The sequence below is a fragment of the Pholis gunnellus genome, assembly GCF_910591455.1.
Source record: "Pholis gunnellus genome assembly, chromosome: 9".
Lineage (NCBI taxonomy): Eukaryota > Metazoa > Chordata > Actinopteri > Perciformes > Pholidae > Pholis > Pholis gunnellus.
In genome coordinates this window covers 12,848,554-12,864,997 of record NC_136535.1, presented here as the reverse complement: position 1 = coordinate 12,864,997, position 16,444 = coordinate 12,848,554, and the positions used below count along the sequence as shown (strand labels likewise).

Below are 16,444 nucleotides of genomic sequence, written 5' to 3'. Positions count from 1 at the left end.
TCAGAGCCTAACACGTCTGTTGTTGTATTTTCTTCCCAAAAAATTGTAAGAGCTGAAAGTAATCCTGATGTAGGATACTGACTCCATTTATCAGAGGTGTCATGATCACACATCTCTTTTGTTGATAGTCCCTTTGGTGAAATCTTTTTCGCTTGATCTTCAGTTTTGCTTCTTTTTTTTCTGGACATCTTATAACAAGCAAACAAAAAACTATATTGTTCATTATTTATGCAGGAAAGAATCTTGAGTATCTTGTGAACAATAAGATTCTCTGAAAATATTTTTTGCTAAAATATGCATTTGAAGTGATTGAGAATACATTTATTTTGAAACATATTTTGATCAGTTCCCAGAATACCCAATTTATTCCATATTTTATTTTCTCTTTGTGTAACATGGATTTTCTATCAGGCATTTTTCAGGCATTGTATTGTATTATCCCGCTGTATGTTTGACTTCTGTACATACCATATAACAAAAAATGAAATATTTGGCTATTTAATCTCCAGACCCAAACCCTGACATTCCTGTTTACAAGGAAACCTAATCATTCTCATCTCTATGGCCAATAGTTAGACATGAGTACGTTTTGAGTCACTGAAGGATCAAGGATTGGGAAAAAAACATGTAATGTGACTTTATGAACAACGTCCTGAGGCTCTAAAAACTGCTGTAATGGGCTAACCCTACCAGCTCAGTGGAACATCAGAGAATGACCTGTTGTCGGGGCCTTAAAGGTTACAGCCAAATGAAAAAGATCTGCCATGACTGCTAGACTGCTAAAGCATTAACCTCACGTTTCTGAAAACGTTTCTAAAAAATAAAAAAGTCACAATTAAATTGTAGTCCATTCTTTCCTGAAATATTTATCAACTCCAATAAATGTGAAAGAAACCCATCACCCTCTAACTGAAATGCATAAACATAATTGCATAGCATTGTTCAGTGGTGGTTACCAATTACGCTTCGCTGTCTCATTGTCTCATTGTCAAACATTGTCTTGTTTTAAATTAGCAGAAAACTTGAATGAGTGAAAGATGTGTTTGTCTGTCTCTCTCCTTCTGCATTTTTCTTCTAAAATGAAGGCAATATTAACCCAATTAGTGCCCAAATGCCACATAATCGTGAGGTTTGTGCATGATGCACATGAGAGGTTGCAGAGTAGCCTACCACCCACCCTCGACCTCTGTGTCGCTCACGTGAAATATCATGCATCACCACTTTTAAATCAACTTCTCTTCCTCACCCAATCTCCCGTTCCGTCGTTATCGTAGCACTGATACATTCGAAGATGTGAAACGTTTGATTTTATAGTCTGTGAAATGAAAAGTTGTGCAGCGTGTCCACATTCATGGTGTCATCAACCATTTTGTAATTAAAGTAAATGCAGCTGCCCACACAGACAATCACGCAGATGCAGTGAAAGAAGATAATTCGTGGATGACATTAATTAATTTATTGTCATTTGGTGTGAAAGATACATCTAGTTTCTGGGAAATTTCAGTTTCAATCTGTGTCTTGAGGAGTTTGTTTTCATCATCTGTCTCACATTAAATCCATATCTGGCTCTGTTTCTAAGTTTTGACAGAAATAGATTCAGTCTTGTCTTTGAGCAGGGCTCGGTTTGAAATCGACTGTGATGAGCTAAACTTTGTTTGAATTAGCAGTTGCTCACAGGGTTTCGACTCAGCTGCCAATACTTTCATCCGTGTCATTATTTTGAAACGTGTGGGCACAATCAATATCTCAGCTGGTGACACTGAATGAAACATATGAGGGATTGAAAATGAGCTGGAGTCAAAGAGTAAGCAAGGCAGGACAATAGTGAGAAACTAAGGAAAGCGTAAAGGAACATGTTGAGAGGGAATCTGAGATGTATGGGGAGAGGGAGAAATACCAGAAAGACTTTGTGGAGGGAGACGTAAAAACAAAAGTATTTGATGTAAGAACGGACTGTTTCGTATGCGCTGAGCCCCCCCCCCCCCCCCCCCCCCCCCCACACACACACACACACACTCCCCTTAGTGCTGTTGCGGATTCTTCTGCACAACTTGTTTTCATACCCTCAGGGCTACCTGTGATGCATACAAATGATAATTTAACCGAGATGGAAAACCTCAGATGAAAAGCATCATGTTTTGACATTGGCTGGTTCTTTTCTCCTCTTCTGGCTCAGACGTACATTCTCAACAAAGCATGCTATTCACTGACGCCGCATGTGTTGAGCTAGAGGTCGCAAGCAGTGCCATTGATGCTACATTTTGATGCAGGCTTACTTCCACTGTATTGCTTCAGCATAATCACACTCACATAATAAAGCTGTGAGTGGGAGGTGAAAGTCCTTGGTTCAGAGAGAAATGATAAAAGTTTAGGAATAGCTGCTGGCATATGTCTTTAATAACTGCGTTTTACATTTTATTTTACTTTTTGTTTTTGCTGCCATGTGCCCTTTTCTCAAATTCTCTCCTGCTTTCCTACTATTTGCTTTCTGGTATCTGTCCCTCTACTCTCCTTCCACAAAGACATATATTTAAATGTGCTCACAAACACAATGGAGAAATATAATTTGTGAAACCTTCCTAAAAAAACAAGCAAATATCATGTCTTTAGTGCTGATTTTATGTCAGCTGAAACACAGATAAGAGCATTAATACATTGTTATACAGCGGTTGAGGATTAGTCACATGTCATCCTAGGGGCACAACAACCAAACAACAACCAAAGATGGTGGCTAACTAACTAGGTCAGTCTCTTAGTTAATCACTGCACTGTATTTGCTTTTATTCTGGAATAAAGAATCGCATTTGAGTACTTTGTGTAACCGAACCAGTTCAGATGGTTGACATGACTGAGAAAGTGAAAGTCAGAGTCTCTCACAAAAAAATGCAAATAGCAAGTTTATTGATCACAAGACCAGAAGCTGAGCTGTTGTCCTGTCTGAAAGTGAAAATAAGCAGATGATCAAACTACTTCCACTCTGTGAGATGAAGCTGTGCTCAGCTGAACAAACGTTGCCACCATTAACAGCTGAAATGGTTGACATTGAATACTACTTTACATTCAGTATGATTCATTCAGTACATTATTTTCTTTTACATTTTGCCTGGGAGCTCTTGACATCGCAATGCAGTTGGAGGCAATTTTCTGGTATGAATCTTTAATGACAACATTCTTCGGCAGGATGGGAAATGCGGCAGCTGATGAAGTGGACTCGCTAAAGGACAATTCAAACGCCAGCAAGTAAAGTCCACAAAATGCCAATGTTGTGTTGAAGATCACGCAACCAAACGGCTGACATATAAAAGACACCATAATAGAACAAACTCAAATAAATATATATTAGTTACTCTAAAATACCTATTTTTACTATGTTACTGCAATTATATACACACACATGTACATGTAAATGTGCATATAGATATGGATATTAACATTATTCAGGAAAGGGAAGATTTATATGCTTCTGACAGATGTTTACAGTCCATGTAACCATTCAAAAACAGTGCTGAAATAGGCCTACATATATATATACTATATATGAAAATTGTGTTCCAGTCCTGAATATATGCATGTCTTCAATAGAAAGTGAGAGGCCCAGTGGCTAACTGATTGGATGGGCAGATGAGCCCCCAAAGTGGCTCTGAAATGTACATTCATATGCTGCCTACTGTAGTAAAATATGCACAATGTCACTCATTTAAATTGCACTAAATGTGCATGAGGCAGAAAACTCCTCAGCATTAGTATCCCATCGACCTCTTCTTCAATAATCACTTGCACTCTCCCTCATATGCTCGGCCTCTCCTTTCATTTTTCAGATTTTCAGCGTTGATAGTGGTCTCTCTCTCATTCGATAGTGGCAACATTAATTGTGTAAATACATATTGATCATAGCACTTGGACGCAAAGGAAAACACACCAGAGTTCAAATAAATATATGTAGAATAAGCACATTCATATAAAGGAAACGTGAATACTTTTGGTGGCTGAGATTACAAACCATTATTCTCATATGTCTCCCCCCCAGCCTTACCGGCAAGGCTACTTCTCACACACAAAAGTGCAGAACAACACACACAGGGATGAGTCAGACACATGGGTCAGGTGACCCCTCCCCTCACCGCTGAGTCACCGCTGACGTAGTGTACAGGAGCTGCTTCATATTAGACGTGTGACTAGACCTTGGCCCCTCCTTTTCAACGTCTAAGTGGATTTCTCTCTTGCTGTATCTATTTTAGATATGTGACAGGCTGCCATATGGTGAAACTCTCCCAAGGAATACAGATGCTCTGCCTGGAATACTGTTTCTCTCTCTCTCTCTCTCTCTCTCTCTCTCTCTCTTACTCTTCACATCCATCTCTCTTCCTTTTCAGGCTAATCTATCTCTATGTACTCGGTGATGTAAGTGCTCTCATGATGTTACCCGAAGAGGAAGTACAAGAGTAGGCAAACAGACTTTCATAACAGTCTTAAGTTAAATGTCTATTTGGGTCACCTCACAGTTCAAGGGTGGTGATCGGAAAGTGGTGATGTGGAATGATTAGGAAATTTGTCTTTCAACCTCCTCCTGAGAGACACCCTCTTGGTATCCTGTGTGTATGTCACTCTTCCGTCTCCCCAGCTTGCTTTCGGTAGGCCTCATTTAGCAGCTGTATCTCCTCACGGTACCCTGAGCTCTCCTGCGTCTGCCGTCGGCTGTTCTGCCGGTGGGCCTCCACCGTGTCAGGTATAGTGATATTGATGGTCTCTGCCTCTGAGTTGCCACCGCTGGGGATGAGCAGAGAGTAGGAGGCCGTCTCGCCCAGGTCACAGGAGACAAAGCGGTTCTCCCTTCGAGAGTAACGCAGCGACGGCGAGCGGGCGTGGGTGGACGACTGGCTGATGTTGGAGATGATGGAGACGCTGTCCATGGCCTCGTCGTTGTCACAGATCTCCAGAACCTCAAGGTGAATCTTGACGTTGGTGTCCCCCACGCCAGCTCCTATACCCATCCCCATTCCGATCTCCATGCCCATCCCTACGCTGCTGACGTTCACGTCTCCAGCGTGGCCTCCTGGTGCCGGGTCGTCTGCGCTGGGCTCGTGGCCAACTGATTTTGAGCGATACACTTCCACCTTTGAAGCAGAGGAAGATTTATAATTCAAGTTATTCCCAAACAGTATGGGGTCACAATATAATCATCATTAGTCCTAATTCAACTAACCCAATTCCACCACAGGGATCACTCATGGCTTACCATTAGTCATCTTGGAATGCAGTGTATACAAGTCTATTTTCAGTGCATACATGTCTTATTTCACATCACAGATTTGTTATAGGGCTATTTCATTTCTCTCTACTCCCAAATGCTTCCAGCTATATACTATTTCCCCCCAGATGCCAATAGGACATTGACAAAGTCTATGTAAACTAGTTGTTTTTGACAGTAATTGGTCAAATTGAAGACTAAGTTAAAGGAATAGTTTGACATTTTGTCAATTACACTTTTTTTTGCAGAGACTTAGATGATTGAAATGACATATGACATACTTCTGAAACTACAGAGCCAAGAAGAGATTCACTTAGTTTAGCATAGAGACTGGGTGCTGAGCGATACAGCCGGTCTGACTCTATCCAAAGCTTTTCTGCAGCACACAACTCCTCGTCAATACACAACTTGTAGTTTTTGGTTCTGGTTTGAGCTGTTTCCTCCTGCTTCGAGTCAAGTCACTTACCTTCATATATTTCCAGACATGAGCGTGATATAATTGTTTTGGCTAAGAAAGCAATATGCATGAGTATTTCCCAAGTCATATGATGAATTGCCTATAATCAACAGGAATTGAACCCTTAAAATGTTAGTAGAGACTGCGGCGAGAGCTATTACCTTCTTTGTATTGTTGGGGGAGATTTTGAGTCCGTCACTGCTGACTTCATAGGTGGAGAGAGAGAGGGTTTTCCCAGTGGGTGCTTGCAGAGATACGGTGCCCTGAAAGGCGCACAGGGGGATTGACAGACCTGATGACCGCTGCGTAGGAAGACCAAAGTAAAGAGCAAAATACAGTTCAGTCAACATCCACCACAACATTTCTATTCACGTATTAACTTGGCAGGTCTCATTTCTTGAGAATATTATCATGCAAATTACAACATTTCAATTGGCTGCTCTTCATGTTATTGAGTAAAAAGTGTAATGGTCCTTTTGCATCTCGTTCCCTTTGTTCAAACTAATTAAGCTTACACCTTGTCCATGATGTCAACTTGTCACGGGCAAGGAGATGAATGTGTTGACCAACCATTTCTATCCCACGAGTTAATGAGGCTGAAACATAAGAGGCCTTTCAACAGCACACTGCCGGTTATATGAGAGTCAGGGCTCCATAGGCAACCAGAGACCTTTTACGCTCACAGCAAAAAGGTCTATATGATCTATGAACTCTTTAGTTGTTATCAGAATTTATATGATATGAATAATATAATTTCAGTGTGTAAAACATCTATCAAATTTCTTTTGGGTTTCTTATCACAGTCATCATTTTTCAATTACAGGGCTCATTTTTATCACTCCCATTTTCAATCATATTTCATCTTTTACAGTCATATTTGAATATTATTTTCCAAGAGATTAATTCATCATACAGTACATCAAAGTGAGCTTCTGTCAACATGATGTGTTGGAGAAAATGCATATTGCTGGCAGGGGGAAGGAGAGCCATCCTGTGGTTCGACAGTGGGAGACTGTGACAGGTCTCATTAAGCTGCCCAAATTATTTAGATTGTGTTCAATATAATGATCTGATTCTGGGTATGACGCACAATAGAAACGAAAAGGATTGTCAATCTCTTGTCCTCCCTGACTCTGTCTGTTTTCCTGTCATTGTCTTTGTATCATTGCTAATGGAGAGAAACAGAGGGAGAGGGAGAGAGAGTGAGAGACCACCATGTTGAGCTGAAACCACATCAAGTAATGCTTTGAGGATCAATGTGGGAAGTGCATTGACGTGTGTGTGTGCGTGTACTTGTGTAGGTGTGTGTGTGTGTGTGTGTGTGTGTACGTGTTATGGGTATATTCTCATGAGATCACAATCACACAACATGACGGTCACTTTTATGGTTAAGATTGAAATGTTGTAATTTTAATAACTGTTGGTGATCCCACTTTCATCCAGCCCCATAATCCTTGTGACCACTTGCAAAGCTAATGACATTCCCATTAGTCTCAGCTGGACACATGTGTTTAATGTTAGCATGCTAACTCACATAACAAAGATGATGAACAAGGTAAATACGAAAACATCAAGATGGTATCATTGTGAGCGGGCTAAATTTAGCACCGATCTGCCTAACTACATTGTCAGAGAGCTGCTGTCATGGACTCTTTTTGTGCCTATATTTTGACACATGAATAACATAAAGTATGAACACCCCACCTATTTTATACAAGCAACACTGTCAGATATCTGTTATTGGAGGCATACAGATCATAACATGTTATTGATTCTTGTTGTGTCATTTTCTTATTCCACTGTCCATTCCAAATCAATGTTTTTGTGTCTTCTTTCTCCATCTTGTAGCTTATTGGTGAGAACAACATTCATTTACAGTTTTGGATGTGCTCTCAGAAGGGTAAATAGGTTTCAGTTTCCCCTCTGGGAGAGGGCTTGTGAACGCGCCCCCCCCCCAGTCTGTGCTTGCTAGCAGAGAGCATAAAGTCACAGAGAGGGTAAAGATGTCTTTAAGCTCTAATTCCACCTCCCCCTGTGGATGCTGAAGGCCGGAAGGGCTGACAGTAAGGAGGATAGACGCTGGGTAATGACATCTAGCCTGCTAATGAGGAACAAGCCAGGAAGCGCAATAAATCCCAAACTATTTATGCTTGGCTTTCATCTGTCGTTTGGCTTTGTGTGTATACTGTATATTGCATTTGTATACATCTGTGTTTGTGAGCTAATTTAGAGCTGTATATCTATTAAGACTGTGTTTGGCAAGGGGGGATGTTGCTGGATCTGTGTAGCTTTGTTTAGTTTTTTTGTCTAGTGTGTGGCTTCACATACACATTGTATATTGTAGGCTTCTTGTATATAATGACCCCAATCAATGAATAAGGCCTAAGGGAGCATAATATAGAGTTTGTTACTAAGAAATTAAGAAGTAGGACACAGATAGACAGACACACACACACACACACACACACACACACACACACACACCCACACACAACACAGCAGCAGTGAGCATCTCAGACTTATACATGATGCAAAGTGAGTGCCAAAGCCAAGCTGTATATGCATGCTTCGTGGATTTTGCACCCTCTGGTGATTTTCAAACCAAAACATTTCAGACTTATAAGTAGAGCAGAGAGGGGAGAGGAAGAGAGACAGAGATAGTGAGTGTGTTTGTGCGTATGCACATGTATGCACGCATGTTTCCACTGCCTGTTCATGTCCCAGTAAGTTTTGAAACAGGCTCATAGTGTCATTGCTCTAAAAGTCCCAATTACTATGCTGTAATGCTGTTTAAAAAAAGGGTATGCATGTGGCTGCTCTGCTGTTTCTCTGGAACAGAGTGAGGCAGCTCTCTCATCTGTGTCTGGATTCTGCAATTCCACGATACCTTTCATTTGGGCAAACAAAGCGAAGAGAGAATTAAGCTTTGTCGCGGCTATTACAAGATCACAGGATGTCAACAACAAAGAAAGAAATGGATTTAAAATGGATTCGTGGATAGTGTATCATGTGCTAGGAACATGTTTTGAGGGAATAATGCATGTACACATTATGAGTACTTAACTACAGATACATCGATACACAGCTTGTGTTTGATTCAACTAAACCCTGAATCAAAAATGGACTATCTCCATTCTATTTTCTTATCAAACCATAGCTATGGACAAACATATTCATTAATACAGAGATTCAACCACCACTGAAGGTTAAAACTCATTGATCTGATCTTGAAACTGTAAACACTGCCTTAAATCTTCCAGGAAACCACAAGACTAAATCAATGAACTGAGTGGAGCCCTGAGAGTTGATCTGATTTTAGAGTGGAGCATCAATGAATGAATTCTTTTGTTTTTAAAAAACAAAATAACATTTGTTGCAAGTGGTATGCTGCTGATAGTATCTTGATCAGATACTCTAATTGTCAAAATCCTTTGATGCTTAGCACCAACAAAGAGAGGCAGAGAGAGGAGATGAGAGAGGCGAAGGAAGAGGGGACTTTAACCATTTTATCTTAATCACATGCGCAGCTCCCAGTCTGTCAGCTTGATTATGAAGAGCCATATTCACAGATGCAGAACGCCCCCCCCCCCCCCCCCCCCCCCCCCCCTCCCCCACAGAGATACAGACTACCAAACCATTCAGGCCATTCAGACAGTCAAAAACTCACAAATATGCACACACTGCTCAATAGCCTGGTTATGTAAAGGCCGCATCCTAGTCCAACAGCTGTGTGTCTCTGTATCTTTGTTACAACACAGCATTTAATTTCCCCTTTAAACAAAATGTAAACACAGAAATGAAGATTGAACAGAGATTGAAAATCCATCCAGTCTATGGTCCTGGGATGCTAATCACTCCAAAACGATCATCTCTAGAGTACATCACCATATGTTGCAGGCTAATGTAGCAGTTGTTTGACTGGCTGGAAAGCAATATAGTGTGAGTGTGGAAGATCAATTATTGCCAGCCATAAACCACAGAATGACAGATAGAAATGACTTAATTTAATGGTGAGACGAATAAACTGCTGACTCTGGACAGTGGTGTACCTGTCTGGGTGTCCTCTCTGATTTGCTCCTGCACCACTCCCAGTCTGTCAGCTCGATTTTCCGACACTCCTCATGTGACAGCCTCCTCTCCGGGCCCTCGAACACAGACGACGTGTCAGTGAGATTGTGATCCTGCTCCCGGTGATGAGAAGGAAGCGAAGAGACACAGAGGAAGTCTCCATCATCTCCATGGTTCTCATGAGGGAGTGAACAATCAGCCAGCGCCTCTCCTCCACCGGCCACCACTTCCAACGATAAGTCTGCATGAGAGGAGCTGTCCATAGGGCAGGTGGTGCTGAAATCAAAACCAGGCCCGAGGCTGGAGAGTCCCCCACTTTCTAGTGCATCAAGGCGGGTATCAGGGAAGTCACAGTTAAAGAGGCTGTGATAGGCAGGCTTCTCGAGGGGTGGACTGTTAGGAGACACGGTGGCATGGGACAACTTGTACACTCCATAGCCTTGTTGGAGGGAAAGGTTGAACTCAAATCTTCTTTTCATCACTGTGAAAAAAGTTATTGGGAATAATGTAATTACACCTTTGGTACCCTTTCCGCCATATAACAATGGGGGACTTGTTTAGGAATTAATTATGTTGAAACACACTTGATGCTGAATCGTTGGTCAATTTCTATGACTTCATTTTTTTTACCTGAGGGTTCCTGCGTTGGATCCCGTTTGCAGTTTATGAAGCAGCCACATGGCATGTGGATCCAGCGCTCAGACAGCACGAATAATGGAGTGACCACAGGGGCAAGCAGAGTGAGAAAGAAGCTCAGCGTCTCCAGGGAGTAGCTGCGTGCATTCACTGTGTGGCTTACCAGCACCAAAGTCTGTGAATGAAGGGGAAGGGGACATTAATTCACTGAGGAGTCTGTAATATATGCATGAGGAAGTGAGTTGTACACAACAATATGAGAGAGGTGCACTATTGTATTGTGTATGGGTGTACTAAATTGAAATACATTTATATTGCTTATTGGTGTTTATGTGATTCAGCCATTTTGGCCCAGCAACAGTTACTGTTGTACTGATATTGACCTGCATTTAAAAAATAATAACATAACTGTAGATGATACAGATACAAATAATAAATATCTAAAGACAAACCATCGTAGGTTGACTTGTTTGTTTGTCAAAGACAGAAAAAGAGAAAAAAAAAGAAACTCATTGTGAATTTTCAAGTTGTATTCGTTGAATTTTTATAATCAGTGAACATTTTCTGTGGTAATCATATCCAAGGTTGTTGCACATTCAGTGTTGAACGTTTGGCATGGCAACTCTGTTTGCCCGTCATTGCCTGCTGGCTGCAAAGCATTTTTCACCAAAAATTCATTTTTGGGGTTTGAACCAGAACAATTCTTGAAACAGCAGTGCTCATTGTGTGGCAATCATGTAAAGTGTTTCACAATGTACCCCAGTAAATGCTGCCCTTTAGGTACTGACTAAAACCTGCCAAATACTGTTCTAAAGGCCTTTAGGGGTTAATTAAATGGGACACTGGTTGTGACAAAATCATTGCTGCTTGTTTGTTTTAATGTCAGTACAGTCATCATTTTAATGAGACTACAAACCATGACGAAATGTCTAAATGCTTTCAAAACAGATTATTAATAAATTGAAGAAAATACTGTAGTTTTTCCCAAAGTGGGCTCAAGGGGTTTGTAATGGGTCTCCAACAAAAACAAATTACAGCTCATATGCACAAGCTGAAACCGAAATGGTGGTCGGTTAGGAGATGTGTGGCATTAATATGTTTGGCAGTCTTGTCATGTGCTACATTAGAGCCATGAGTTTCTAGTTGGCTGTTGAACACTTTTCTTACATCTCTTTGTTGACCCTTCATTGAAACAATTCCATACTCCTTCACTAGTCTTCAGGGTAGAAAGTATAATTGGTTGAACAAAAGAGAGATTAGTTCTGCTCACCTTCCCCATTAAGAACATACACGTTGGTTGGGTGAGTCTAAATGGTGCGAGGAGGTTTATCTTAAAGTGATTTTATTGAATATTATTTAATATATATTCAATATAATGAGACAGTTCTACTTGTTTGGTTTGTAGTTTTACTGCCATTTTGAACTAACTAACACCTTTCAACAAGTTGGAAATTAGTACAAACATAAGACATTAATTAACAAAAACATAAATAATTTGAAGACTATTGGATAACATGATCTGGCAAGGCATACGCTGAAAGTACGTATCTGTTGTTAGAAAGAAAAAATTAATCACGCTGCTCACCATCATTGGCATCCATAAAATGACTCGGACAACCGCCAGGATCATGGAGAAGCGCTTTTGTGCAAACACAACTGGTGTGTCCCCGACAGCTGCTGTCCTCTGTCCGCTGACGGACACACCGCTGGCCTGTTTCTCCCTGAGCTCCGTCCCGCATGAACTTGGACTCAGCTCGTTGTAAGCACCGAAACTACTGTTCAGGCTGTCCCGGGAAAAGGAAGGAAGGTCGCAGAGGGGAGCGGAGCCACTCAGCCCCCTCGCCATATCCAAATAGCTGGGGTACAGTAAAGTCCTCTGGGGCTCCCTAGAGCACAGCAGCTGGTAGGTGAGGGAGATAAAGAAAAACAACAAGCCGCAGAAACACAGGGAATATAAAGAGAAAAGCAGCAGGGTGTAAAAACTATCGCTCTCTGGGAAACACCCGAGAGAGACCGGCTTAAAGCTGCCCCATCCGCACAAAGGTAACACGCTAACGGCAAGGCTGACCGCCCACACACCGGCAATGGCCCACATCACTCTTAGGGGCCGGCGGACAGATTGAAGAACTCCAAATCTCTTGGTGACATAAAAAGTGTAGGCTGCGATGAGGCAAGCCTTCATATTGCTAGAAGCCCCCTGGAACACGTACAGAAGTCCAGATAAAGTGCACAGGCTGCCCGACCCTCCACCTCCAGCTGTCTCCCACTGTAAGAGCATGAAGAGGGAGAGAGGGACCACACTGAGCAGGTCGTCCACCGACATGGAAGCCACAATAAGACACAGGGAGGTTTTTCTCCTCATTCGGAGGAGAGAGAGCAGCGAATACACACCTCCGACGAAGGTGGCAGCGGCGAAGATTACGCACAAGCCGAAAATCACCAGGCGGGTTTGCCTCTCCACCTCCGAGGGGACGTCTGTCTTCTCGTGAGCGGCCGTGGAAAGGTCGCTCTGGTTGGGCACCGGGGAGCTGACGTGCGTCGTAGTCATTTTTCAATGAATTAACTTCTCTGTCTCCTTTGGCACTGTTAGTTGGTCAAATCGGACTCGTTATCCGGTGTAGTTTAACTCGCTGCAAAGATGTGAGGATGGCCCAACCTGCACCGCATTTCTTAAAAAACCACACCGTGGGGATGGTGAGAGAGACATTGGGCAATATCCCTCTCCGATCCAACTTGGAACGCACGCGTAATCAAAGCTTTCCGGTGCGTTGGATGTGGAGCCTCCGGGAACAGTTCTGGGAGGCACTTGTGTTCACCGTTCAAACGAGGGCACCTCTCGTCTCCAGCTGCCGATTTACGCGCTGTCGTCATCATCGTGTCCTCTCACGGTAGTCATTTGGGGCTGGGCCAAACGCTGCCTACTACTACTACATGTTCTGTTTGGAATTGCTCACGTGCATCAGGCTGCGTTTTCGTTCGTGGCTTGGCTCAACCTTCTCCTCAGGTCAAGACAAATACTGTGTTATACTTAGTTATCATCCAAATGGACACTGTCATAGGAAAACATATTAACCTTGTTCGTCACCAGAGGCATGTGTTTGAAAAGACAATTGAATCAATGATTAAGTTGTAATTACAACAGCTGGATAGTTTTATTAGATACAACATTAAAGCAGGTTTAGAGGGACACAAAACTCCCTGTGGCTGGCCAGAGGCAGATTTGTGTGTGTGTCTTTATGTGAATCCTCTACCCTGGTGAGTTGGCCTTCACTCATCCTTCCCGGGAAGCTTTCAAGGATTTTCAGGCTGAAGGACTTCTCAGTTTGTTTGGATGGTTCATGGGCGTTCTCGCAGTGGTGCATAAATATATAGATTTGTAGTGCTCTATTTATCACTGGTGATGTACTGTTGGACTTAAGCTCTTTGTTTAAAAAAGCAAACATGGATCTGCATGATGACAGCCCATGCTTGTTTATTTTCACCCCTCTATCATGTTCTCACTCAGAGTATTATATCACTATCTGTGGATGTTCAGCCTTTTCGGTATCTATGGATGTTCAGCCTTGTTCAAAGGTATATCGATATGGATGCAAACATGACTGTAAGTGCATCTGACTTCAGGTCTTGTAATTGAATTAGAGTTGGGGCTAAGGGACTTACAGCCAGTCTAATGACTAGACTATCTCTGGGTCCATGGGGGACACAGAGAGGAAAATAAGAGGACAAAACACAATCCACAAGGCTTAAAAACACAAACACAGGTATACACAAGCTGAGCTCAGCATCACACAGCAAGGTGACCTACTTTGTGTGTTTATGCATACTGCATGAAAAGGCACAAGGTGAGAGTGCAACTCTGTAAAGGTTTTCATAGACAAGGAATAGAGTAGGCCTATAGTGTAATGAAACAGAATCTGTTGGAAAATAGGAAACATTGCATCGCATAATTTGTTCATGGAGGAAATACTTGTATCAAGGTAGTTAGATGAAGAGCTGGAAAGTAAGAGATACACAATCTCACAAAAAAAATAACATTTACCGTATGAGAATACATTCACATAATTAGCTCACCTAACTCTGGATTAGATGTAAGCATATGTATGTTTCCTAACAGGGAAGAAGACTTGGTGCTGAAAGTAATATAGTGACACATAATGTCCACTCATTTTGTTGCAGTAATGACCAATTTCCCCGAGCTGCCATGGTTGGCCAAGGCTGCCTTGTGCAAAAATGAAAATCAGAGTCCTCTAGCTAGACATCAGACTTTGAATCGTAAAATTCTAGACATCGATCGCATGTCAACAGCAGAGTGACAAACAGAAACAGTCCAGCGCGATGTTTTCTAGCTTTTATATTCACTTTCTACTGAATTAATTAGATCAAAGAAGTATATTTCTCAATCCGCAGATTGATATACATCCAGATGTTCCTGCCCGCTGATACTTGATGCTCTAATGACAAACAGAGTCTAATCTCTGCAAACCTGTTTGGTAAACACTAACAGAACCTTCCACTCCTTACAGATTGTGGAGTCCTTTGAAGAGAGTTATGATAATCTGTGAAATGAGGCCTGTTATGACCAATATTGTCCTTGTGTTAACACAGAAAAAGGTGTTTGCTAAAACCTTGTATTTTCATCGCAGCATCTACTCCGATACACATCTAACTGAGTCATAAAACCAAACGACATGACATTAAAACTAATGAAGTGAGACTTTGATTGTGAGACTAAAAGCCATCAACATCCAATAAATCATTTATCCGTAAAATATTGGGTTGGGAATGAAAATGAAACCATGGGAGTGATATGAAGTAAAACCTCATTGTGTCTCTGCCTCAATTCATCATAACCATGAAATAGAAGCAGCCAATCAATGATAGATGACTGCGATATGTTGTATAAATACCCTTCAAATTCATTAATAATGTACTCAGTTGTACATATGGTCATATATCTGCACACATGTTTGCACAAATCACACACTACCATTTCTCTGTTGCTTACTGGCCTCTGGTGGTTCATCCTAAATTCAGCACGGCACGCTTTGTAACTTTAAATTGTAGAACTGAGTGTCTCCCCCTCCCTCTCTCTGCCACCAAACACGAATCCACCCACACCTACACACCTACACACACACACACACACACACACACGCGCACACACACACACACAGCGTCTAAGTGCATCATTATCCCAAGTCACATCAAATATTAATGAAGTAGCACTTGACACAGAGATAGAAACAGAAACAGAATGGAACATTGTATTTAGATAAAAGAGAGAAATAAAACTGAATGAGGACAGCAGGATGAATAGTTAGTGCCATGAATTCATAATGACTCATCCCTTAACTCTTTATGGGTTACATCATGTCAAACTCACGCAGTGCATGTTACGGTCATTTTCAGTGATGTTTTTTGCACTGAATCAAATGCCGTTGAGAAATGGATGTCTCGCAGTGCTGAAACCACAGAAGATCATCATTTAACTGTTAAAATGGAAATTTAGAATCTAATCTAGCTAGAGCAAATCATATTTTCTGTGAGTTGAGAGAGACTAAAACAGAGCTTAAAAGAGCGTGAATATTAGACTTGAATTTATCAGGTCAACATAAACATCACAATGAATGCTAATGTTCCTCTGGGTCTGCAGGATGTGTGTTTGCAAATGCACAGCCATAACAACTTAAATCTCTAAGTCATAAATATGGTCGCTGTGTGTCTGACAGCTTGTTATGATGTATTCTGCCCCCTAGTGGCCAAGGGTTAATTCATGCAGCTTCACGTTGCTACATTGTCGAGATGATATTGACTGGGACAGAGACTGCATATTGTATCGTATATTTGGTCTTAAATTATTTTGCATTACACTTTAAAATCTAAAAAAATATTTCAAATAAGTTACACTTATGCAAGTTAAAGTGAATTTGAAAAATATTAGAGTTGTGCCCAGCTAATTGACCTGTTATGAATTTGCCTTGCACATTTTGTTTGGATTCTTTGGGGATTGTATGTAATGGACCTTAACAAAATAG

The 16,444-nt window shown here is 41.5% G+C and overlaps 1 protein-coding gene across 1 annotated transcript; it reads right to left on the bottom strand.

Moving 5' to 3' along the window:
* Window positions 1-4,601: 4,601 nt before the first annotated feature.
* LOC306700732 (putative G-protein coupled receptor 149) lies at window positions 4,602-12,957 on the bottom strand (the record flags this gene model as incomplete). Its single annotated transcript, XM_079165827.1, has 5 exons — window positions 4,602-5,114; window positions 5,867-6,007; window positions 9,755-10,254; window positions 10,404-10,584; window positions 11,995-12,957. The coding sequence occupies 5 exons, from the start codon at window positions 12,955-12,957 to the stop codon at window positions 4,602-4,604; spliced, it is 2,298 nt and encodes a 765-aa protein (XP_079021953.1).
* Between the last annotated feature and the right edge of the window lie 3,487 nt (window positions 12,958-16,444).